At 39.7% G+C, this 24,990-nt stretch overlaps 2 protein-coding genes across 7 annotated transcripts in view; one reads left to right on the top strand and one right to left on the bottom strand.

Annotated features, from left to right (window-relative positions):
- The window catches only part of LOC114641108 (CD276 antigen homolog), a 722,545-nt gene that overhangs the window by 292,922 nt on the left and 404,633 nt on the right, over positions 1-24,990 (bottom strand). For 2 of the 6 annotated variants that reach the window (XM_051926013.1, XM_051926014.1), the window contains exons 4-5: positions 19,542-19,690; positions 15,654-15,741 (exon numbers count right to left, since the gene is read on the bottom strand). The exons of 2 other annotated variants lie outside the window; for them this stretch is intronic. In XM_051926013.1, coding sequence (XP_051781973.1) covers positions 19,551-19,690 — 140 coding nt within the window. In that variant the 3' untranslated portion in view covers positions 15,654-15,741; positions 19,542-19,550. Of the gene's footprint in view, positions 1-15,651; positions 15,742-19,541; positions 19,691-24,990 lie in introns of those variants that run through there. 2 more of the 6 variants (XM_051926015.1, XM_051926018.1) reach the window with 2 other exon arrangements.
- The window catches only part of LOC114641109 (CD276 antigen homolog), a 745,815-nt gene that overhangs the window by 377,427 nt on the left and 343,398 nt on the right, over positions 1-24,990 (top strand). The window lies entirely within an intron of this gene.

The raw sequence follows: 24,990 nt of genomic DNA, 5'->3' as shown, positions 1-24,990 counted from the left end.
CCTTTCCTCTGTATTTGCTTATGTGTGAATGTCTCTTCATCAGCAGCCCGTCTCTCGAACATGTTCCTGTAAAGTCTCTGTCTCCGACTTTGTCATTATTTGTGAGTTACTTTCTCACTGGTTTTCTCTCAGTGTGCACTTTAACTCTTCCTTATGAGACTCACACTTACACTTTTGCTTTTGTCGCATCACCAAAGTAAAAATGACCAATCAGTCCAAAGACAAACTGACCTATCAGATTGCTCTGAGAGACTATTCACGCTAACCTTAGTGTTTTATTTTGTAGTAGATAGTTTATCATGTTTCAAATTATAAATTATGTATTAACAGAGTGCACTGTAATTCTGACAGAAAAACAGTACAAGGAGTCCATTAAAATGGGAAACAAGAAAACCCAAGCATATTGTTTAGAGAGCAATTTGACAATCATACCTTTCTTACACTTTACATGTTTTACATATGCAAAGTAAGTTTGGTTTGAATTTGCTTGGGGCGGCACATAGCACATAGTTGTTGGGGGTTTTTTTTGGCTCCTTTGTATTTAACAAGCTGCTACATTCAAAAGTTTCAAATTCCAGGGGATGTGAAGCAGATGTTAAGACGTGTGCTGCAGCCTTGACACGCTGCTCTAATCCTCCTTGAGCAGCAGTATTAGTAAGTCATACTGTATTAAGTAGTCATAAACTTTCAGATTTCACAAAATTAGAAACAGCACAGGACCTGAATTGAAAGACGTCTTGAACAAGCACAGTCTTGGATGGCAAGTACACTGTTGGATTTGAGGTCCAATACTTTACAGCAGCCTAATAAGTGTAATTTGTTTGAGGCATGTACTAGAAGAAATGCAAACAATTAAGAATAAAATAACTATCAAGCATTTATAAAATGCATCTTAGTAAATACATTTAAAAAAGGAAATTGCTTGCTGCTATAGGACAATCATCTTCCTGCTTTGCTTCTCACACTTTAATAACTTTAAAATATGTTTTATTTTTATATATGTTTATTTGTAACTACATTAATCTTTTCTTTTAATTAAATATTATGCTTTGTTTCTAATTTATGGTGTTCATTTGTCCACAAATAAAAGTAATGTTTGGCATGAAGAAGAGAAAACTTATTTGGAGTATTTCTAAGCAAAAACATTTATTTGTGTTTGTTTGGTTTATTTTTAAACACTCATCTAAAGTAAAGAGAGAAGGAGCTCATCTGAAATTGGCAGCTTTATCACAAACTAAAACCTGACTTGTATAAAGTGCTATCTATCTATCTATCTATCTATCTATCTATCTATCTATCTATCTATCTATCTATCTATCTATCTATCTATCTATCTATCTATCTATCTATCTATCTATCTACAGTGCATGCAGAAAGTATTCCCAGCGCATCACTTTTTCCACATTTTGTTATGTTACAGCCTTATTCCAAAATGGATTAAATTCATTTTTTTCCTCAGAATTCTGCACACAACACCCCATAATGACAACATGAAAAAAGTTTACTTGAGGTTTTTGCAAATTTATTAAAACTGAGAAATCCCATGTACATAAGTATTCACAGCCTTTGCTCAATACTTTGTCGATGCACCTTTGGCAGCAATTCCAGCCTCAAGTCTTGTTGAATATGATGCCACAAGCTTGGCACACCTATCCTTGGCCAGTTTCGCCCATTCCTCTTTGCAGCACCTCTCAAGCTCCATCAGGTTGGATGGGAAGCGTCGGTGCACAGCCATTTTAAGATCTCTCCAGAGATGTTCATTTGGATTCAAGTCTGGGCTCTGGCTGGGCCACTCAAGGACATTCACAGAGTTGTCCTGAAGCCACTCCTTTGATATCTTGGCTGTGTGCTTAGGGTCGTTGTCCTGCTGAAAGATGAACCGTCGCCCCAGTCTGAGGTCAAGAGCGCTCTGGAGCAGGTTTTCAGCCAACACAGAGCACAAGGCAGGAAACAAACCCCGGGCAGTGCGCCAGCCCACCGCGGGGCACGCATATACACACACACACACCAAGCACACACACTAGGGACAATTTAGGATCGCCAATGCACCTAACCTGCGAGTCTTTGGACTGTGGGAGGAAACCCACGCAGACACGGGGAGAATATGCAAACTCACTGCGCCACCATTCTGCCCACCTCTCAGCAAAACTGGTTGAGGGGGTGAGATGTTTCATGCAGGCAGACGTAGACGGGATTTCACAATATGTGCTTTGTGCTTTATATGTGAATGCACGTTAACTCCTAAAAAAAAAGATGGCTCACAAAAGAACAGATGGCAGCCGGAGAGAGTCGGTCAATCCATTTTATGATGTTACCTGAGGGGCGCCGTTTAGGAAAGTTAACGGGGGGGTGTGCTATGGACATGAACAGTGGCGTTTATGTAACTCAAGTGGCGCTCACTCCAGAAAGTCTGTGTTATGGACACCTATGGGCACTGTTTTGGTAAACTAAAGAGACACGTGCCCCGGACACCAAGGGGGACCCCCCTGCTCCCAGACCCCTTATAACTGACAGATGTGCCATTTATGTAACTAAAGCAATTTGCCTTACAGGAAAAGTTGGAACTTTTCGATGCCATCAAGAAGAAAACATGCCATCGAGTTCAGCATTCCACAGTCAGCATTGTCAACTGTACACAAAGAAAGACTCCGCTATGTTCCTAAGCTCGTTAGTAGGAGCGGAGAGAAAGAAGAAAAGGTTGTGTTCTGAACTGTAGTTAGTGCTTGTGACTCTGCTGTACCAGTGGGAGAACAGGTGAAGGCATCTCCCACAGGAAAATAAAAAACTGTGTGCTTGCACTGGTGTCTGTGTTGGGGTTGGGCAGCAGGAGCACCCCGGTATTCCACAATATATAAGATAATAAACTGTGAAAAAATGGGTTATTAAATAAATTATTATTCTTTATTTCTTAATTATTATGAAAAGTCATTGAAGGCATTTGGTAGTCTATTGGAGCCTACCAGCTACTGTATATCCAATGGAGCGCAACTGCAGCCCGCAATACCTGTGACAGCAAAGGATTAACCAATAGGAAAAAGCTCAACCCACTGAACTTGATTGACAAGTGATGAAACCAACAGGGAAAGAGGCACTGGGAAATAAATAGTGCCAAATACATCTGGCAAACATGTATGCTCCATACAGGAAGGACCCGGGTTGCAATCCTGGTCTCCTTACTGCGAGACATCAGCTTGACCACTGTGGCATGCTACCGACTCAGAAATGTGCCATTTGGAAAAATTGCATTGTGCAATTAAAACGGTCTTTAATAATAATAATAATAATACAGTCCTGATCAAAAGTTTAAGACCACTTGAAAAAGCAGGATGGGCCAAAAGAGTGATGTTATTCTCCTGGAAGAATTCCCTTGTCCTGCGGGCATTGTGTACTGTAGCGTTGTCCTGTTGAAAAGCCCAGTCGTTACCACACAGACGAGGGCCCTCAGTCATGAGGAATGCTCTCTGCAACATCTGGACATAGCCAGCGGCCATTTGGCGCCCCTGCACTTCCTGAAGCTCCATTGTTCCACTGAAGGAAAAAGCACCCCAGACCATTATGGCGCCCCCTCCACTGAGGCGCATAGAAAACATCTCAGGTGGGATCTGCTTGTCATGCCAGTAACGTTGGAAACCTTTAGGACCATCAAGGTTAAATTTTTTCACATCAGAGAATAAAACTTTCTTCCACCTTTGAATGTCCCATGTTTGGTGCTCTCTTGCAAAGTCCAAATGAGCAGTTCTGTGGCGTTCAAGGAGACGAGGTCTTTGAAGACGTTTTTTGTTTTTGAAGCCCTTCAGTCTCAGATGCCGTCTGATGGTTATGGGGCTGCAGTCAGCACCAGTAACGGCCTTAATTTGGGTCGAGGATCGTCCAGTGTCTTGACGGACAGCCAATTGTATCCTCCGGCTCAGTGCTGGTGAAATTTTTTTGGGTCTTCCACTTGACTTTTTTGTTCCATAACCCTCAGGATCATTTAAGAAATTCCAAATGACTGTCTTACTGCGTCCCACCTCAGCAGCGATGGCGCGCTGTGAGAGACCCTGCTTATGCAGTTCAACAACCCGACCACGTTCAAAAAGGGAGAGATTTTTTTGCCTTTGCCATCAGAACGTGTGACTACCTGACAGAAAATGACAATGAATCCACATCTTTGCACAGATTTGGCCTTTTAAAGGCATGTGGTCCTAAAATTTTGATCAGCTGTAAAACAGCCTGTTTCAATTTAATCGTTATTTTCAATTAATTGAATGCTCAAAAACTGTTTTGTCTCACTCCCATTTCTTCTTGTTGCATGTTGAAGCTCTACTTGGAACCTTGTTAAGATCCAACCATGCAAAATATGATTTTTTTGCCATTTTTCAAGTGGTCTTAAACTTTTGATCAGGACTGTATTAATAATATTGTATTTCATAATAATTGGATGACTTCTCATAATAATTAGAATGATAATGGTATTCCACACATTCTAATGGATTCTTACCTCTGATGAATCCTCAGTTTTTGAAACTGAGCTTAGAAGATCCTAACTGCAAGCCGCAATGCCTATGACGTCAGAGTGAGTACTTCATATGTAACAATACTTTTACTTTGATACTTATCGGACTTTTTTTTTCTATTGCTAATATTGCTGGCTGGATTCACAGGGTTCGATCCATGAAGCTTCTCACATACTGCACATCGCTAAGTCAGTTTTTATATTTAATAAAACATTTTTCCCCCCACGTCTGGTGACTCGTTTTATTCATTTTTAACCTCCAAACATAAAAGAAAATGTTTTAAATTTCAAATAACTATTTACTTAAACTTGTTTTCAGATTATAATAACCAATGGCATCAGAGCACACTTGTTTTTGGATTCTTGCGTTTTTTGACCACATTGGAAACCTCGACTTTATTAGAAGAAAATGGAATTCTGTCACAGACAGTAGTATTGTACAGATTCATTGGATTAGTCCGAGATGAATGAGAGACAGTTTGACTACTACTACTGTATGAAGAAAACTGTGCTTTACACTCGCAGAATGTGGACATTTTTGATATGAGAAAAAAATTCATGTTAATTACTGAAAAACCAAAACTAAATATAAACAAAAAAAGAATGAAAAATAATATTAAAATGGTAAAAAAAACTAAAATTAGCAGATAGCGATGAAGTAAAACTAAAAAATATTGTAAAATTGGAAAAATACTCGAATGATGGCATGATGAGGGTAGAGAATTTTTCATTGATACGTGAAAGTTATTTCTCTCATTTGAAATGTTTCCTGCCTTTTCTTGGGATTCATCAAAGCAGCTAACAATACCGTCCCACCATTCTTGGTGTCTGCTACGTATCCAGATTCATTTTTAATTGAAGAAAAATGTAATGCCATATTCCTTCTCCCCTGACACACCCTGCTTCATAAACAAGCTCTTCTAAATTGCGGAAAATTGAAGAATCTAAGCAGAAATTACATGTGAGAATCTATTTTAAATATTCCCAACTCATGTGCAATGCATACTCTCCACTTTAGTTAATAATTGGGTCCATAAACGCTCAGGCCATGTCTAGGCTGTGTGATGTAAAGGCCACTGACGTCACATCAGATTTCTTCACCAGGTCTGATTTAGGTATTGAAACCTGAGGTAGTATCACTGTCCATCTTTATGAATAACTGTCATTCCTGTTACATCATTTGTTTAATTTCCATCTTGTTAACTGCTGTTGGTATGGATACATATAACCTTAATAAGTTCTCATGCATCAAATGATGCAGGCAGCACAGTGGTTGGAGCTTCTGCCTCCCAGCTTGACATGTCATGAGTCTATGTCCAAGCTTGGGCACTTCCTGTGTGAGATTTGTATGGCTTCCTGTGTCTCTGTGTGTCTTTCCTCCCACATTGCAAAGACAATCATGCTAGTTAATGGCCAATTCTACATTGCCATGGGTTGGACTGACACCTGCCCAGCCTTGCTCCCTCCATACATCTAATGCACCTGGGCAGCTCCTCCTCAGCAAAACTCAATTTGAAAAGCCTGGTTAGAAAATGGAAGGAATTTAGAGTCACCAGTCCGTAATTTTGCTAATTAAAGGACTTAATTCTATTATGACCTCCATACTCTATAGAAGTGGTGTTTTTGACATGAAAATTGTGATGTACGGTGCCCTCCATGGTGTTTGAGACAAAGACACAGTTTTCCTATGATTCCCCCCACTGCTCCACAGTTTAAAATTATAAATCAAACAATTCAGACTTTGTGAATCAAGTGCTCACTGCAGACTTTCATTTAAGGGGATTTGCAGATATTTCAGTCACATTCTGTAGAAATTATGGCACTTTTTCTACACGGTCCTCCCGTTTCAGGCCACCATAATTAAAACCATCACATTTCTGACTTGCAGTTTGGAGTTGCATCTCCTTTGCGTTTAATGACTGCTTGACGTCTGCGATTCATAGATATCAGCAGATGTTGATGGTCTTCTCTGGTGATGCTCTGCCAAGCTTCTAATGCAGTCTTCTTCAGCTCCTACTTGTTTCATGGGGCTTGTCCACTTAAGTTTTCTCTTCAGCATATGGAAGGCCTGCTCAATTGGATTGAAATCGGGTGACTGGCTTGGCCATTCAAGAATTTTCCATTTTTTAACTTTGATAAACTCTCATGTGGCCACAGCAGTATGTTTGGCTCATTGTCTTGTTTTAGGATGAAGCACTGTCCAGTGAGTTTGGAGGCATCTACTGGGAATTGAGCAGATCAGATGTTTCTACACACCTCGGAATTCACTGTGCCACTGCCATCAGCAGTTCCTTCATCAACGAAGAGATGTGTGCCAGGACTGGTGGCAGCCACACATGCCCAAACCATAACACCCACAGCACTGCCATGTTTAACACATGAGGTGGTCTGCTTTGGATCTCAGGCAGTTCCTGAGTCACTTTGCTCTTGCCATCACTCTGATCAGGTTCGTCTTTATCTCATTTGTCCACAAGACCTTTTCCAAAATTCTGCAGCTCTTTGAACTGTAATCTGGCCATCCTGTTTTTGTGGTGTTCATCTTGCAGTGTGTCCTCTGTATTTCTGTTCATGAAGTCTTCTGCTGATTGTCTTCTCTGACACACACACATCAGCCTCCTGATGACTGTTTGTGATTTGTTGGACAGGAGTTTGGGGTTTTTCTTGACCATAGTGAGGATTGTTCTGTCATCAGCAGTGGAGGTCTTCCTTGGCCTACCAGTCCCTTTGTGATTACCACCAGTGTGTTCTTTCTTCTTCATGATAATTTCAGACAGTTGATTTTGGTCATCCTAAGTTTTTCCTGATGTCTCCAATGATGTTTTATTCTTGTTTTTCAGCCATATAATGGTTTCTTGGGCTTTCCTTGTCATAGCTGTTGCCCTCACATTGGACAATGGCAACTACAGACTGCAAAAGGGAAAATCAAGCTGATGTGTCTTATGAAGCAAGAAACCCACCTGAGGAATCACAAACAGTTGTGACACAAATTGTGCCAAACGTTATGGTGACCTGAAACTGGGTGGACCACAAATAAAAAGTATTGTAATTTTTACATGGTGTGACTGAAATGTATGCAGTGGCCTTTAAATCAAAGTCTGCAGTGTACACTTTAATCAAAGTCTGAATTGTTTGATTTGTAGTTTTAAACTGTGGAGCAGAGGAGGAAATCAAGGAAGAATGTGTCTTTGTCCCAAACATTATTACTGTCCCTTAATTTAACTCACTATTAATGTCTGCTCATACTTTGCCAATGATTTGCAACACATGTACCTTTCTTGTCACAAAAAAGAAATCAATCAGAAGGTGGAATGCTGATGCCTGGTCCGTCTTGCTTGGCATCAGATCATTTTGTTACACTCTGAGTTCATCATCATCTGACAAAATACAGCCTCAGAGATTTAAGTGTTAAGTAAAGCAAGAGCCTCATGTTTTTAATGGGGAAGGGCAAGTCACCATAAAATGGTAGACTACACAGACTACACAGTGCATGGCTCAGACTCAAGCCTCTGGGGCAGTCTAGTAACAGCGCTGATACCCAGGTGTTTACTGTACAGCAGCGTGAGGTGGGTAAACAATTAAAAACGTGATTTTCTGTGTACATACCTGTTGCTTTCACACCAGAACCCTGCACACTTTTGAAACAGGGACATCATGGTATCCCGAAGGTTGCCGGTTTGAATCCCCGTCACTGCCAAAAAGAGATCCTACTCTGCTGGACACTTGAGAAAGGCCCTTAACCTTCAATTGCTCCAGGGGTGCTGTACAATGGCTGACCCTGAGCTCTGACCGCAAAGGACATGCGAAAACTAACAAATTCCTAATATGAGAAATGGTGTAAGGCGAAATAAAGAACAAAAAGAAAAAAAGTGCTGGCTTCCGTTCTGCAAATTGGAAGTTGCACAGGTAGGCCTTCTTACTTCCTTCCTTACTTTTTCAAATTTAGCACCATCAGGCAGTCGTCCTCAGTGGTGGGGAAACCTCGACATGCCACTCTGTCCAATTCTGATTAATGTGTAGTTGTTTTTTAAAAGTGGGTGGGGGTCCTTGTTTCAATACTAAAAACAATAGGCTCTCTTATTCAAGCCCCACAGTTAACAGTGCAGGTTGCACATGCACACACATAGCCAAGGGGATGGAGAACACTGCAGGGCCAATGCATTGATGCCATGAGCTTGACACAGGCTGGTAGTACCCAACACTAAGACAATTTCACAGACTCGAACAAGACATGATGTTAAGGAAGAAGAAAATGGATAAATGCTGAAGACGACAAAGTTGAGGGCTGTTAAATTAAGTTAAAACTACTGAGGAGAGCTTCATACTAATTTTTCAAGCACAAGTACAACACCTCGCTAGAAAGGATTGGAATTTCCAATATAATAAATCTGTCAGAATTCTTCTATTTTCTGTATAAAAGATAAATTACTGGTATATTGATTTTACGTACAGGTCATAGATGGAGCTGACAACGTTTGAGCGAGGCAGGGTGGTGGGAGTGTTACTGGTGGGGAAGTCCCACAAAGAGATTGTTGAAATCACAAGCTTACCAGAATCCTCAGTGCATAAAGTCATCACTGACTGGAAACAAGGCCTCATTGATGTAAACATCTCTTCTCTGTGTTGTTTCTTTTTTGGAAGCAGCATGCATTAAGTAGTGATTGAGAGGTAATCTTGGCTAGAGGCAGGGCCGGATTAAGACGAAATTGGCCCTGATGCTGCAGTGCAGAAAAGGCCTATTATTTCTCTGCATTGGTGCATTCAACACTCACCGTACAGGCGCACTCAGACCGACCAAGGAGCCTTAATTGCTTGCTATGCAACCAGCCAGCCTTTATTGAACGTGAATAATAATAACGACGTAGTATCATAACAACTCGAGATTAACATCAAACTATGTAACATCAACATTCAATAGCAATTGTCTGAAAAGTGCACTTAATGCAGAAAACCTAACAATCAAATACACAAAATTTCACAATTCTCTTATGAAACGGAGTAAGAAAAAATGAATTTGCAGAGACTTTGGGTCAAAGTGACTCAGTTCAGGCTCTTGAGGGTAAAAATTTGTCCACGATTTCAATTTCACAATAGACCAGAATCCTGTCGAGGATTTTAAAACTTCTAAACATCCATGCCGAGCCCGCGGGCCGGCTTTTAGTTTTACCTTTACAGATAACCATTTAAATAGCCATCGATGTTTACTGTACAACTAACTTTCAAGGTGAAAAATTTACTACGTGGCACTTACCGAACACTAATAAACTGGCAAGAATCCCTAAGATATTGCAAAAAACGCAGCTACATTACTAAGTAAACTGTTTAACATAAAATTGATAGCATTAATTTGAAATCTTGGGTTAACAATAAACACAACGACGTTATAGTTACGTCACAGCCAAAAGAACAATAGTAACTGTATAATAAGTAATGCTGTGTCTAGGCGTCCAAAAGTTGGACTCCAAATTTCATTCTAAGAATTATTTTGAGGTTAATATAGCAAAGGAAAACTGTTCAGCTTCCGGAAAATTCTCATCTGTTTTCATCTGGGCCTATTTGAGGAATGGGCCTAATGCTGCAGCATCAACAGCACCCACCTTAATCAGGCCTTGGCTAGAGGACATTATTATTTTGTAATCATATACTGGAAACAAGTGCTACTATATCAGAATATACATTGAATAAAATTAATTTAATGAAGAAAAACCTGTAGGAATACAGTAATCCCTCCTCCATCGCGGGGGTTGCATTCCAGACCCCCCCCCGCGAAAGGTGAAAATCCGCGAAGTAGAAACCATATGTTTATATGGTTATTTTTATATTGTCATGCTTGGGTCACAGATTTGCGCAGAAACACAGGAGGTTGTAGAGAGACAGGAACGTTATTCAAACACTGCAAACAAACATTTGTCTCTTTTTCAAAAGTTTAAACTGTGCTCCATGACAAGACAGAGATGACAGTTCTGTCTCACAATTAAAAGAATGCAAACATATCTTCCTCTTCAAAGGAGTGCGCATCAGGAGCACCTTGGTAAACCACAACATGACCATGAAGCAACTGTACAGGGTCCCATTTGAGAGGAACAGTGTTAGGGTCAAAGGACTTCGACATGAATATGTACAGGTAAGTGTTACAGTCCTTTACATTTACAATACAGAATGGGTGCAGTCCAGTAACAGCTGAATATGTGCCATTGGATCAGTGCCACATAGATATATTCAGAAAGCTACGCAGATACCTGTGTGGTGGGGTGGAGCGGTTCTGTATGTGTAGTAGTGTAGTTGTGTGTTTTGAGTAATGCCATCCACAATATGTATTTTTTGTTGCAGAGAATCTTGGACAAGGATGGAGCTGCTCAGCCTCATGAATTTATTTACATTGACGAGGCTGGATTCAACCTTAGCAAATGTAGACGACGGGGACGTAATATACTTGGCCAAAGGGCGATTGTGCACGTCCTGAGGCAGTGCGGAGGAAATATCACATTGTGTGCCGCCATAACCTCCGAGGGCTACTGCACCATCATTCCAAACTGGGTCCCTATAATGCGCAACACATAATCACATTTCTAGATGCACTTCATGATGCAGTTGTACAGGACAGACCAGAGCAGCCCACGTTTGTTGTTGTCTGGGATAACGTCAGTTTCCATCGGGCTGCTATCGTCCAGAACTGGTTCACCATTCATGATCAATTTGAAGTTGTGTATTTGCCCCCTTACTCGCCATTTCTCTACCCTATAGAAGAGTTTTTTTCCGCTTGGAGATGGCGCGTATATGACCGGCAACCACATGCCCGCATGCCTCTTCTGCAGGCAATGGAACAGGCCTGCGGAGACATTGAGGTAAGGTCCAGCCATGGATGGATTTGGCACACAAGGGGATATTTTCCCCGATGCTTAGCGAGAGAAGACATTGCTTGTGATGTTGATGAGATCCTGTGGCCAGACCCGAACAGACAGCAGGATCCATAAGCCCACTTACACACAATTATGTTTTTCTGTGTTTACAGTAGTGTATTGTTTGTTTTATTTTTGCTTTAACTGAATTTACTGTACCGTAAAGAACACAACTGTAATGTACAGTATTTAGTATTTCATTTTTTGGGTGTTGTGAAAACATGCCTTCTGTGGAACTGAATAAAAACAGTGCAAACAAAAGCCTGCAGTGTTTTATATAAAGTAGACTAGTGTGTTGCTGCTGATTTGAAAGTGCATTCTTATGATGCAAGTGGGTATCATTATGTCACCAGTAAACCCCGATTCTCTAACGAATCGCAAAGGAATGAATGGAAATCACATGGATGTAATTAAATCCATATATCTGTATTTCCATTAAGTAATATATGTAAAGTAAAATGGACGTTTAATCGTGTAAGTATATAATGTCCGTGAGTTGCCGCAGGTATATGTATGAGATATATTTGAGTGTAAAGGTGTAGATGATGTACATACGAATTACAGAAGTCATGAAATGGTATTGGACGTATGCGATCCCGTAAGTACTTTTGCTTCAATTACATTGTCTGTCATGGTGTTGACGACTAACCGAGTACCGTTGCATAAACCTTGTTTAGTATTAAGGTTTCTTAATAGCATGTCTATTGTTCCGACCTTAAGGGTAAGATTGTGTTGTGGAAATCCGGCAGGGTTAATAGTGTTTAAATATTCCAAGGGGAAATTAAGATGCTCATTTTCGTCTTCAGAATCAACATTGTCAGTACTTAGAAAGAGGCTGCTTTCTTCAGGAAGCAATGCAATCACTTGGTTATATATTTGATTAACGTCAATATTTTTTGGACATAATATAGCCCGTTTCTCAGTTTTCTCATTTTTAATAAAGTTGCAAAAACCTCAAGTAAACTTTTTTCACGTTGTCATTATGGGGTGTAGTGTGCAGAATTCTGAGGAAAAAAATGAATTTAATCCATTTTGGAATAAGGCTGTAACGTAACAAAATGTGGAAAAAGTGATGTGCTGTGAATACTTTCTGGATGCACTGTAGATAGATAGAAAGGCACTATATGATAGATAGATAGACAGACAGACAGTTAGATAGATAGATAGATAGATAGATAGATAGATAGATAGATAGATAGATAGATAGATAGATAGATAGATAGATAGATAGATAGATAGATAGATAGATAGATAGATAGATAGATAGATAGATGTGAAAGGCACTATATGATAGATAGATAGATAGATAGATAGATAGATAGATAGATAGATAGATAGATAGATAGATAGATAGATAGATAGATAGATAGATAGATAGATAGATAGATAGATAGATAGATAGATAGATAGATAGATAGAAAGGCACTATATGATAGATAGATAGATAGATAGATAGATAGATAGATAGATAGATAGATAGATAGATAGATAGATAGATAGATAGATAGATAGATAGATAGATAGATAGATAGATAGATAGATAGATAGATAGATAGATACTTTATTAATCCCAAGGGGAAATTCACATACTCACATTCTCACATTTCCTTCATGGCTGGTGCTCCATCATGCTGGATTGTTCATTGTTGGTCACCAAACTGTTCTTGGATGGTTGGTAGAAGTTGCTCTCAGAGGATGTTCTGGTCCTATTCTTTATTCATGGCTCAGGATTGGGGCCCCACCAGTGCAGAGTTTGCTCAAGAATGGCAGCATGGTGGAGCACCGGGTCACAACAAAAAAGTGGTAACTATGTGGCTCGGGGAACAAAACATCGACATTTGGGGTCCATGGCCAGGAAACTCCACAGACCTTAATCCCATTGAGAATCCTCAAGAGGCGGGTGGACAAACGAAAATCCACCAATTTTAATTATGCAAGAATGGGCAGCTGCCATCAATCGGGATTAGGCCCAGAAGTTGATTGCCAGCCTGCCAGGGTGAGTTAAGAGGTCTTGAAAAAGAAAGAAGGGCCAACACTGCAAATATGGACTCTTAGCATAAACTTCATGGAATTGTCAATAAAAGCCTTTGGAACTTATTAAATGTTTGTAATTCTACTTTAGTCTACCACAGGAACATCTGACACAAAGATTTAAAAACACTGAAGCAGAAAACTTTGTGAAAACCAAACACTTGGGTGATTCTCAAAACTTTTGACAACGACTGTATACTGCTCTCAGCCAGTATTCAGACTTGAATTACCACAGTGCCATCTCATTCATCAGCACTGCTCATATCGATGAACACATCAATGGTCAACATTACTGAGTTAATAGGTAAAACTGTTAATCCACATTTGTTTTCAAAATGGATATCTTCCCATGTTTATGGCCCATGTGACTTCTTTAAAGAAACATTTTCTCTTTTTGTTGGTCTCTTGAATGCCTCGGTTCCTTTCTGCTATGGGTCCTTGGAGACGATAGTTGGGTTTTGTTCTGTACACTTGAAGTAGACAGAGTTGTGTAGTGCTCAAGTGTAAAAATGGTATTAAACTAAAACTGCTAGAAAGTGCAGGGGAGAAAACACACTTCACAATTTCAGGTAGGATACACCCTACTTGGTAATAATTTCTCTGTTACATATAGGCCTACAGAAAGCATATACCTGCTTATACGCCCATTCAAAAATTCGACATTAAAATTGTTTTTTTTTTTGTTTATATCTTCTTGCCTCCTCCAATCTCACATCAGTTTCTCAGACGTATCGAATTTTGTTGCAGCAGCACAGTTACCAATTTCTTTCACTACTTCAATGACATTTAATTTAAAACCAACTTCATATTTTCTTTCGATTGAACACTCCATCGTAGATAAGGGATGTTCTTACAATAAAGGTGTATGAGGGTGTGAGATATAAAAAAACACAAAACAGTGCAAACGTCACTTTGGAATAGTTTGGGTATTACCGTGTGGTCACGTAGGCACAATAGAGAGAAAAAGGGGTTAGGAGCCCACGCTGATACAGCGCATTGCAGCACCCACATAGAAAAAAAGGCTGTGTGCTCCGTGGTTACTCTCTCAGGTGGGCAGGCATTAGAATATCATAATCTCTTCAATTAATAGCGTGAGTTTTCCGCATTCGAGTTATACGACCGACATTATAAAATACCAGAAATCATACAGTAAAATCAAGTCCTGACTTATCTGCGGGAGAACTTATCCGTGAGTATATACGGTAGGTGATATGACAGAAGTAGGTAGATATTGTTCGGCTTTAAACTTTAAGTCAGAGACCTGTAGATTTTGTGATTCATATTGTCATCAGGGAAAAGTAGCGTTTCTTCCCAACGAAGAGGGATATCCGCGAGAATTAAAAGATTTGTTGTTTGGTGAAAATGAAATCCACATACGCGAGTGGCAGAGATACAAAGTGGCTGGCATATAGTGCCCGCCTGAGCGAAGCAAGCAGGGTGCAGAGTCCCCTAATAAAATCCTAATGAAAATCCATTTTAATTTCAGATTATAATGTAACAAAACAGGACAAACACCTAGGGGAATGAATACTTTCACAAGGAACTGTAACACAAGGAGAAACACTACACACAAATGGAGAGACAACAAAAAATCATAAATTAAGGGCTAACTGTAAAGTGGAATGTTTAAAACTGAATTATGTATAAAAAGTCTAAAAGCAGAACCTGGCCATATGCAGGTAGTAACTACTACAAGCAGCTATTAAGCCAGGCAGTTCTGGATTTATAGGGGTGATATAAATTCACTGTTTTCTGAAAATATCAATGTCAAGCTCCTACAGAATTGTTAATCACTGGAAGATCACCAAAAGTCCTGTCTCACAAATTCCATAGTTTGGTGTTGCCTTTCATCATATGCATTTTCCAGAGCAAGCATCTGCAAGCCGTGGGCATGTAATTAAAGTAAAGTAAAGCTAATACGATCTAATCTTTTTAAATCCTTACTCTTTTATAAACAGTGATTGTCTGAGTAAATCACCAACTGGACCATTGGGAAGATGTTTTTGCATCCATTGTGACTACACAGCATAAAAAGCAGTAATACTTTGAATGTGAATGCATTTTCCACTTTGTGCTTTTTATTCCTTGAAGTATGGCTGTGTGTGCTTTAATCGTGCCACCCTGATAGAGAATCTGTTTTTTTTTACTGCTAATCATATTTTGTTTCTATTAAAAAAATAACATTTTCCCCTCAAATCTAATTTAATCAGACAGAAATTGTAAAAGTTTCAAATTATATGATTTAATGAACAAAAAACATTAAACTAAATGATTTAGTATATGAAAATGCTAACTAGGTTGTCTTCTTTATCTTCTGATCTGAAAATTAAGACAAGAAAACTAGTTAGGGGTACTGCAGTCTGACTTCAAAAATGAAATTCAGTACATTAAATATGAAATAATTGGGACTTAAAACCAAACAGGAATAATCTGTAATGTTCTGTAACAAAAACACAAAAATATAATCATAAATTTAAAAAAAAAATAGAGAGGCAAATCCTGAAAATTAAACTATACACAGGGGATTGAGGAAGTCTTCTGACCCCTTTACTTCCTGCTCACTTTATTGTTTTGGAGATTTAATTTTAAAGGATTAATTTGACATTTTTCCCATCAATCTAAACCCCATATACCATAATGACAGAGTAAAGACGTTTTCAGAAAGATTTTCAAATTTATAAGGAAAAACAAAAATGGAAATATCTTTACTCGTAGAAGCATTCTGACCATTTGCTGTGACCTTCCAAATTGTCCTCATGCGCCTCCTGTTTGCATTAATTCTCCTTGAGATATATCCAGAACTTGATTGCATTCCACCTGTGGCAAACTGAACTGATGGATGTCCATACTAACTCCCTCTGTCTAGCTCCGGTGACGCCTGATAAACTACTTAAATGTGCTTTGGAGAAATGCCATCTATCAGCAACTCCATCATGGCACAAAACCTTGTGCATAAACGGAGCATATGCACACAAATGTTGTGTGCACCCAATTCCATGCTCACATTGCAATATATTAAAACTAAACATGGCATAAAGCCATGCACAGTTTCACACCAGCCTCAGACCTTGCATATACATGTTTTCTGCTCAGTTTTGCACATTGGAGGCACCCAGCATCAAAGCAGTGCTACTGTTCAGTGTGGTCTCCCTTTCTTGAGATTAGCATCAATGACGTGGGTTTATCAAATACACTGAAATTAATTGCATATCGTCTACAAATGTAATTAGCTTGATTGTAATCATTCTGTAACAATATAATGGTGAACAAAATGAACAAGGTATACCAAATACCATAGCTGGTTTAGCGTTGTTACTCTCAGTGCACCACTCAGAGTATTTTAACTCACTACATCTAACTGTGGACTCACAGCTCTACAGTGGGTTGTGTCGAGAGCACAGAGAAATATTGTGATACAGCTTCCAGGTGTAGGAGGACATTTATAGCACATGCTGCATAAAGAAAGCCACCAACATCTGCGTGAATTTCTACTCAGCCATGCACACAGTCTATTTGAGCTTTTCCCATCCGGCAAATGTTTCACAGCCTTTTCTGCAGGGACCTCGCAGTTCAGAAACAGTTTCGTCCTAAGAGCTCTAAACGCACTCAATTAGTCCATCAAGTGCTCCAGGTAGAACTAATTATACTTATAAATAAAATTACCTCACTTTAAACTTGAACTACAACTGTAATATTGCACAACTTGAGCCACTTTATGAACCATCTGCATTATCTGCACTGTATGTACATGTATATTGTACTTATGCTTTCATATTGTATATTTTTCAGTATTATTTATCATATTATTATTATTGCTATTTTATGGGAAAATACATTTTTTGGAGGATTTGCATATTGAATCTCATTGTATCATACAATAACAATAAAGGAATTCAATTGAGTTCAATAGAAGAGAGCGCGTATTTACAGATGATGAAGACTGGCTTTTAAGTCAAGTTAGATTTCCAAGAGCTATCATATTTGAACTGTGTGCTGTTAGAATACTAGCATGCATACTTGATATCATTTTTATGATAAAATCCACTAAAGTATGCATATTACATTTAATAGATAAATTGTTAACTTTATATAAATAATGTATAATGTTAAAAATTAAATACTGTATGTGAGGGTACGGTGGTGCAGCAATAGCAATGAGCTGGCACCCCTTTCAGGGATTGTTCCTGTCACACGCTTGATGTTTGCTAGGACTGGCCCAAACCTGGATGGATGGAATAATTAAACATGTAAATGAAGATTTTTCCATGTTTCATAAAGGTTTTTAAGAATCGGCACTCTAAACTTACAGCTGATTTTATATTTGTTACAGAGCTCATTGATCTACCCTGGTCAACTGTAAGTGCTATTATTGTGAAATAGAAGCATCAAAGAGCAATAACAGCTCAGCCATGAAGTGGTAAACCATGCAGACTTACAGAGCATGGTAGCCGAGTGCCGAAGTGCATAAAAATAGGCGTCTTCTCATTAGCACAAAATTTGTGCATTGGGAGCTTCATGAAATGGGTTTACTTAGCTGAACAGCTGCATGCAAGTCTAAAATCACTATGTGCAATGCCAAGCGTCAGCTGAAGTGGTGTAAAGCATGCTGCCATTGGATTCTGGTGCAGTGGAAAAGTAGAGTGATGACTTATGCTTCACTATCTGTCAATCTGGGTGGGCCAATCTGGGTTTGGCAAGATGCCAGGAAAACGCTACTGTCTGGATTGTATAGTACCCACTGTAAAGTTTGGAGAATAAAGAATCATGGCAGGGTTTGGGATAGGCTCCTTTGTTCCAGTGAAAGAAGGGTCTTGGTAGCGCTGCAGCAGACAGAGGCATTTAAGGCAATTGTATGCTTCCAACTTTGTTGAAGATCCTTTTAGTCCCTACACAACTGTGCTTCTTTGAACTGTGCCAGGTCCATAAAGATATGGAAGAACTTTAGTGGCCTTGATAGAGCCCTGACCTCAACCCTATTGAACATTTCAAGAACATACTATGGAGAAAAGTATGTAGACACCTGACTATCACACCTATATAAGCTTGGTGAACATTCTCATTCCAAGACCATCTGCATTAATATGGAGTTGGCCTAGCAATGTGGCTAAAACAGCTTGCTCTTTTCTTTCCAGAAGTTTTCAAGTGTGTCTGTAGGACATTTTTCCCATTCAGCCAAAACAGAATCTGTGTGGTCAGGTACTGGCGCTGGACAAGAAGACCTTGCTCACAATCAGCATTCTAATTTATCCCAAAGGTGTTCGGTAGGGTTAGGATCAGGGCTCAGTGCAGGCCACTCAAGTTCTTCCATGTGCCCTGACTTTATACACAGGGGCACAGTCATGCTGGAACATAAAGAAGACTTCCCAAGCCAAAGTGCACAATTGTCTAAAATGCATTTGTAAGCCACAGTATTAACAGGACCCTTCACTGGCACCAAAGGGCTTAGCTCCAAACCCTACCATGATCCCTCTTCTACCAGATTTTACACTAGATACTGTTAATTCCAGAAGATAGCATTTTCATGGCATCTACCAAACACAGATTGGTCCATCAGACAGATAATGAAGTGTGAGTCATCATTCTAAAGAACATGTTTGCACATAGTAATCTTAAGTACAGCCATGGTAAGCTACAGTATGAAGCTCCCAATGCATAGGTCTAGTGCTGACTTTGTTCCAGAGGCAGATTGGCCCTCTGTTGTGAGTAATGCCACAGAGGACAGACCATTTTCACACACTTCAGCACTCAAGAACCTCGCTCTGTGAGTTTGCGTTATGTACCACTTCATGGTTCCTCGACACTTCTACTTCACAATAATAGCAGTAATTGTCCCAAGCTAGATTTCGCAGAACAGAAGTTTCGTGTTCTGATGTGTGGCATCCTATGACAGTGCAATGTTTAAAGTAACTAAACTCTTCAGTCTGTCAGGAGAGACTGCATGGCTAGGCGCTTGATTTTATGCATCAGTTAACAATGCAACACATGAATTTAAACATTTGGAGAGGAATCCACACGCTTTTTGGCCATATCCTGTATCATACAATTTACAATTGCATACTGTTATACAGTATATATCATTCAAGTTATTATTATCTGTTGTACCTTTAATAACAACTTACGTCTGACACTCATCCCACAAGATGGAGTAGAAATGATGAAGAAATGAGGAATGCAACATATTTCTGTGGAATTAAATTCACAGCAGTGTTTCCAGGTTCTTCTCCTGAACTCTTGGTTTTTTCAGTGACTACAGGAGAAGCTTCAGGTTCTATGACACAAAAAATATATAAATAAAGAAATAAATAAGTATATGACAGGATTGTACATTATACAACATCATTTAAAATTATAAAGTACCCCTAAAATATGGAAAGCAGTATCATCCCCTGGTAATACACAAATAGTGCATCAATGCATCTTACAGTTGCATACAGCAGTGTTTCTCAAAGTGAGGTTTGTGATACATGTCAAGTAAAGGTAAGTAATTCATAAATATCACATACACTTGATGTATACAGGAGAAAGGAGGGTGAAATGACACCTTTTATTGGCTAACTAAATAGATTACAAATGCAAGCTTTCAAGGCAGCTAAGGCCCCTTCATCAGGGAAGGTGGAATACAGAAAGTGAAAAATACTCTAAATTATATCGGGACAGCAAAGTGATTTTTTTCTTTCATCTTAACAAACTTTTTGTTCAAACGTTACTAAATTAATAAACCTTAGATGAATTAACCCTGAAAGAAGAGTACAATGAACTAATAAAATGTAGAGATAAGATAACCATCACTAGAGAAAGTCCTGTAAGGTTTTTTTGAAGTTCATTGTCTGTAAGATAGGCCTCTGATGTAGTCAGCTGGTCAATCAGTCTGTTAGTCCACATATCTGGTCATAAAACTCTTGTCTCTATTCAGACCATTTGTAGAGTATTGAATTTAAGCATAAGTTTGTATTCCCATTGATCAATGGCCATGAGTACCATTCACAGAGAGTTGGGGAATGGCTGCAATCACCGCATTGTAAGATGGTGAGAGATGTACCCTTAGGCACCCTCTTCGTTTCAGAGATGGTTGTTCTTTTTTCACATAAATGGCCTCCTTGACTCCTCGCTCAAACCAGCATTCCTCCCTGTCCAGGATATGCACATCTTCATTACTGAAAGAGTGACCACTGTCCTGTAGGTGTAAATAGACTGCGGAGTCCTGGCCTGACGAGGTTGCTCTTCTGTGTTGTGACATCCGCTTCGCCAGTGGTTGTTTGGTTTCCCCGATGTATGATTCACGGCAATCCTCTTGGCACTTAAATGTCTGTGCCGGGGTACCCGGTCCTTGGGGTGGACCAATTTTTGCCGTAGCGTGTTTTGGGGTTTAAAAGCCAACAAGACCTGGGGCCTCATGTATAAACGGTGCGTATGCACAGAAATGTTGGTACGAACGTTTTCACACTCAAATCGCGATGTATAAAACCTAAACTTGGCGTAAAGCCATGCATATTTCCACGGTACCTCATACCCTGGCGTACACAATTTCTCCGCTCAGTTTTGCAGACTTGCGGCACCCAGCGTCAAAGCAGTGCTACTGCTCCTGTGTGGTCACCCTTTCTTTCTTAGATCCACATTCCTGACGCGGCTTTATAAATACACTGAGCTTAAGGGCTATTTATATTGATTTGCATATTCAAAGAGGCGTAATTCTGGGAGGAATTGGGGCGGGACAGAAGGCGCGTGCACGTGCGTTACCTTTCACACTGATCGGGATTTATGTAGCGGAAGACCGTGAAAGTTTGCATACATACAGATTCCTGCATCTGGATTTTTCTGTGCGTACACACATTCCCGCTTTTGTGCTTACGCCACGTTATAGTGTGAGTTCTACGCACGCCGTTATACGTGAGGCCCCTGGTGTTTTGAAAAAATGCGTCTCAGCTGTTCCGATATTCCTGACACATAAGGGAGCACCAAAGGTTTTCGCTTAGGCAGCGGTTGTCCTTCCTCTCTCCTGGATTGCTTAGAGTGTTCTTTAGGTGTCTTCCCTGCTTTGACAAAAGTCCAGCTGGGATAACCACATTTTCTCAGGGCCTTTTTGATATGATGTTCTTCTGCTTCCCTAGCCACTGTGTCTGTGGGTATGATGTTTGCTCTATGTTGTAGAGTCCTGATGACACCTATTTTGTGCTCTAATGGATGGTTTGATGGAGTAAAACCATAAATACTGATCCGTATGCGTTGGTTTACGGTACACATCAACTTTCATATGTCCCCCATTGCTGATGGAAATTTCACAATCTAAGAAAGCTAGCCTGTCACGTTTCATGTCCTCCCTGGTGAACTGGATGTGTTTGTCCACTGAGTTGATGTGGTCAGTGAATTGTGGTACCTCCTGAGATTTGATTTTCACCCAGTTGTCGTCCACATACCTGAACCAATGGCTCGGTGGTGTTACAGGATAGGATGATAGCGTCCTCTAGTCCACTTCTTCCATATACAGATTGGCCACAATAGGTGAAACTAAGGAACCCATGGCGCACCCATGTTTCTGCCTGTAGTACTGGCCTTTCTATATGAAATATGTGGATTGAAGACACAGTTCCAAGAGCAAACACACTTGGTCGATGCTGAGAGTGGTCCTTTTTCTGAGTGTGGGGTAATCCAATAGTCTCTTACGGACCACCTCCACTGCTTCCGTAACTGGAACGCAAGTGAATAGAAATGTAACATCATACGAGACCATAGTGTCATCTGCCTCCATAATGACATCTCTCACCTTCTCCACAAAATCCAAAGTGTTCTGAATATGGTGTTTTGAGCTGCTGACCAACAGGTTGAGGACAGCGGCCAGGAACTTTGAGATGTTACATGTAACCTGAATTGATCATGCAGACAATGGATCTTAACGGTGCATCCTGTTTATGTATCTTCGGTAAACCATACAGACTTGGTGTAGCTTCCCCTGGGTGTAATCTGTGGTATGAGGTCCGGTCAATAGCATTTTCATGCACTAACTGCTTGAGATGATCTATCACCTTTTTCCTGTAACCACTACCTGGATCTCATTTTAGGAGTTCATAAGTGTTTTTGTCACTAAGCAGAGACAAAAATTTTTTCATGATAGTCCATCTGGATTAGCACCACTGTGCACCTCCCCTTGTCTGCCGAAAGGATGATGATGTTTTCGTCCTTACTGAGTGCCATGAGAGCCTTCCTCTCCTCAAAGCTGATATTGGGTGCAGGTGGCTTAGCATTGTTGAGACATGCCAAAACTTTTATCAGCAGTTGCTCTGCTTCCACATCTGCTATGTTGTTATTTCTGATTGTTAGTCAATGGTGCTAGTTCGATCATTAGGCCAAGGTACTGTTTATAAGGTTGGAGAAACCTGCAGTCAACTGAGACTGAGGAAGTCAATTGGATGAGTGATGAAACGTATCAGAAAAAAAAAACTATGTCCAGATGAACTGAATCAACTTTCTAGAATTTCCTTACCTGGATTATTGAGCATGCATTGAGACTTACATGACTTTCTCTAGTGATGGATATTTAATCTCTACATTTTATTAATTCATTGTTCTCTTCTTTCAGGTCAGTTCATCTCAGGTGTATTCATTTTGCTAACATTTGAACAAAAAGGTTGTTAAGATGAAAGAAAAAAATCACTTTGCTGTCCCAATATAAGCGAGAGTATTTTTCAGTTTCTTTGTTACACCTTGCCTGATGAAGCGGCCTTAGCTGCCTCAAAAGCTTGCATTTGTAATCTGTTTAGTTAGCTGATAAAAGGTGTCATGTCACCCTCCTTTCTCCTGTATCAATCTATGGCTAACACGGTACAACACTCTACTGCTATGGATACACTTGATGTACTAATGGTCTGGTTACTCTCTTCCTCTTTATTCTCTGTATTTTAAACAATTTCCACAAGATATAAAACTTGAATGCAAAATAATGACCTTTATTAAACCAACCAAAGCAGCATTACAAAGCAAAGACTCTTTCCAGATAGTGCAACAGCATCAGCCTATCCCAGAAACCCTGTTTTCTGATAGCCAATCAAAATCTGACTAGCTGTCACCATGCGTCTCTCTGACTTGTACATCAGCTTTTAAACAACAATACAGCAATTTAAAAGCTTGACCTTTTTAACACAGTCTGAGACCCTCTGAACAATGTATGAGTATAAGCATAGAGACGTACATTTGTGCCAGTCACTCCCATGCTCTGAGCCAATAAAAATGATTGTGAAGTCTTGAATCACCCATTTTTCATATCTAACTGTCAATCACGTATGACTCTGCTTAGCTCGGTCACACGGAAGCTAATTGGATAGATTGGAGAAAAAAGAAAACTTTTAAGTAATGGATAGATTTGTGGGTCAAGTGTCTATTTTGTGAAGCGAGGAAAAGTTAAGTTCACCTAAAAGGGAAAATATGATGATAATTAAATAGAGTTTGTCTTTGTGAGTCCACATTTTCAGCACTAACTGCTATCAAGACAAAGTACAGGGCATGGTTGCATGTGGAGGACAACATCAGTCAGCCTATCAGCCATCACTCTCAGAACTGAGAAACTACGCAGACAAAGACAGAAGCGCAACCATCTCAAAGATTTACTAGGAGCTCGACTGAATATGCAAAAATGTGGTGTAGTACAGTTCTAAATCTAAACAATGTGAAATGGTCTTTTACTTTAATACAAAAAATGAAGCTCAAAGTGCTTTACAAGGTGAAGAAAGAAAAAATGTAAAAATAAAATTAAATTAAAATCAAATTAAATTAAAAAGAAACTGTAACATAAACAAAATTGACATTTTTTAAAAGTAATAATATGCATCAAATAAAAATAAATTCTGACCCATATTTTCTCAAACGTTTTCTCGGAAATTGGATAAAAATGTATCTTCAGCACAAAAAAAGTTACTTCTCGTGTGCATGAGAAATTATTCTGTCACAAAATATTTTCACATGTCATTAGATATTTTTGTGTGATAACAAGAAATTGTCAGTCAGTCATTGTCCAACCCGCTATATTCTAACACAGGGTCACAGGGGTCTGGTGGAGCCAATCCCAGTCCAGCACAGGGTGCAAGGCAGGAACAAATCCCCGGGCAGGGCGCCAGCCCACCTCAGGGCACATTCACACACACACACACACCAAGCACAATTTCGGATCGCCAATGCACCTAACCTGCATGTCTTTGGACTATGGGATTAAACCGGAGCAACCACAGGAAACCAACGCAGACACGGGGAGAACATGCAAACTCCACGCAGGGAGGACCCAGGAAGAGAACCGAGTTCTCCTAACTGCAAGGCAGCAGCGCCACCCAACAAGAAATTGTTTTATTTTATTTTTTTTTGGGTCATATTCATTTAGAGGTTCCGTAGAATTTGGTCATAGCTTAAAAAATGTACCCCACCCATTGAGTCTGAGGCTACTCCTTGACCATTAGGTTGCTTCTATTGACGGCTCAGAGAGCTTCATTTAAAAATTCAGATTTACTGTAAGCCTTCCTATGTTCCTCTGAGACACACACTCCATTATGTCTGTAAAACTGAATCTATTTCAGCTTCTTCTTCCCC

This window comes from Erpetoichthys calabaricus, chromosome 4 (genome assembly GCF_900747795.2).
Source record: "Erpetoichthys calabaricus chromosome 4, fErpCal1.3, whole genome shotgun sequence".
NCBI lineage: Eukaryota > Metazoa > Chordata > Cladistia > Polypteriformes > Polypteridae > Erpetoichthys > Erpetoichthys calabaricus.
Note: the sequence above shows the minus strand (reverse complement) of the source record. Positions and strands in the feature narration are given on the sequence as shown.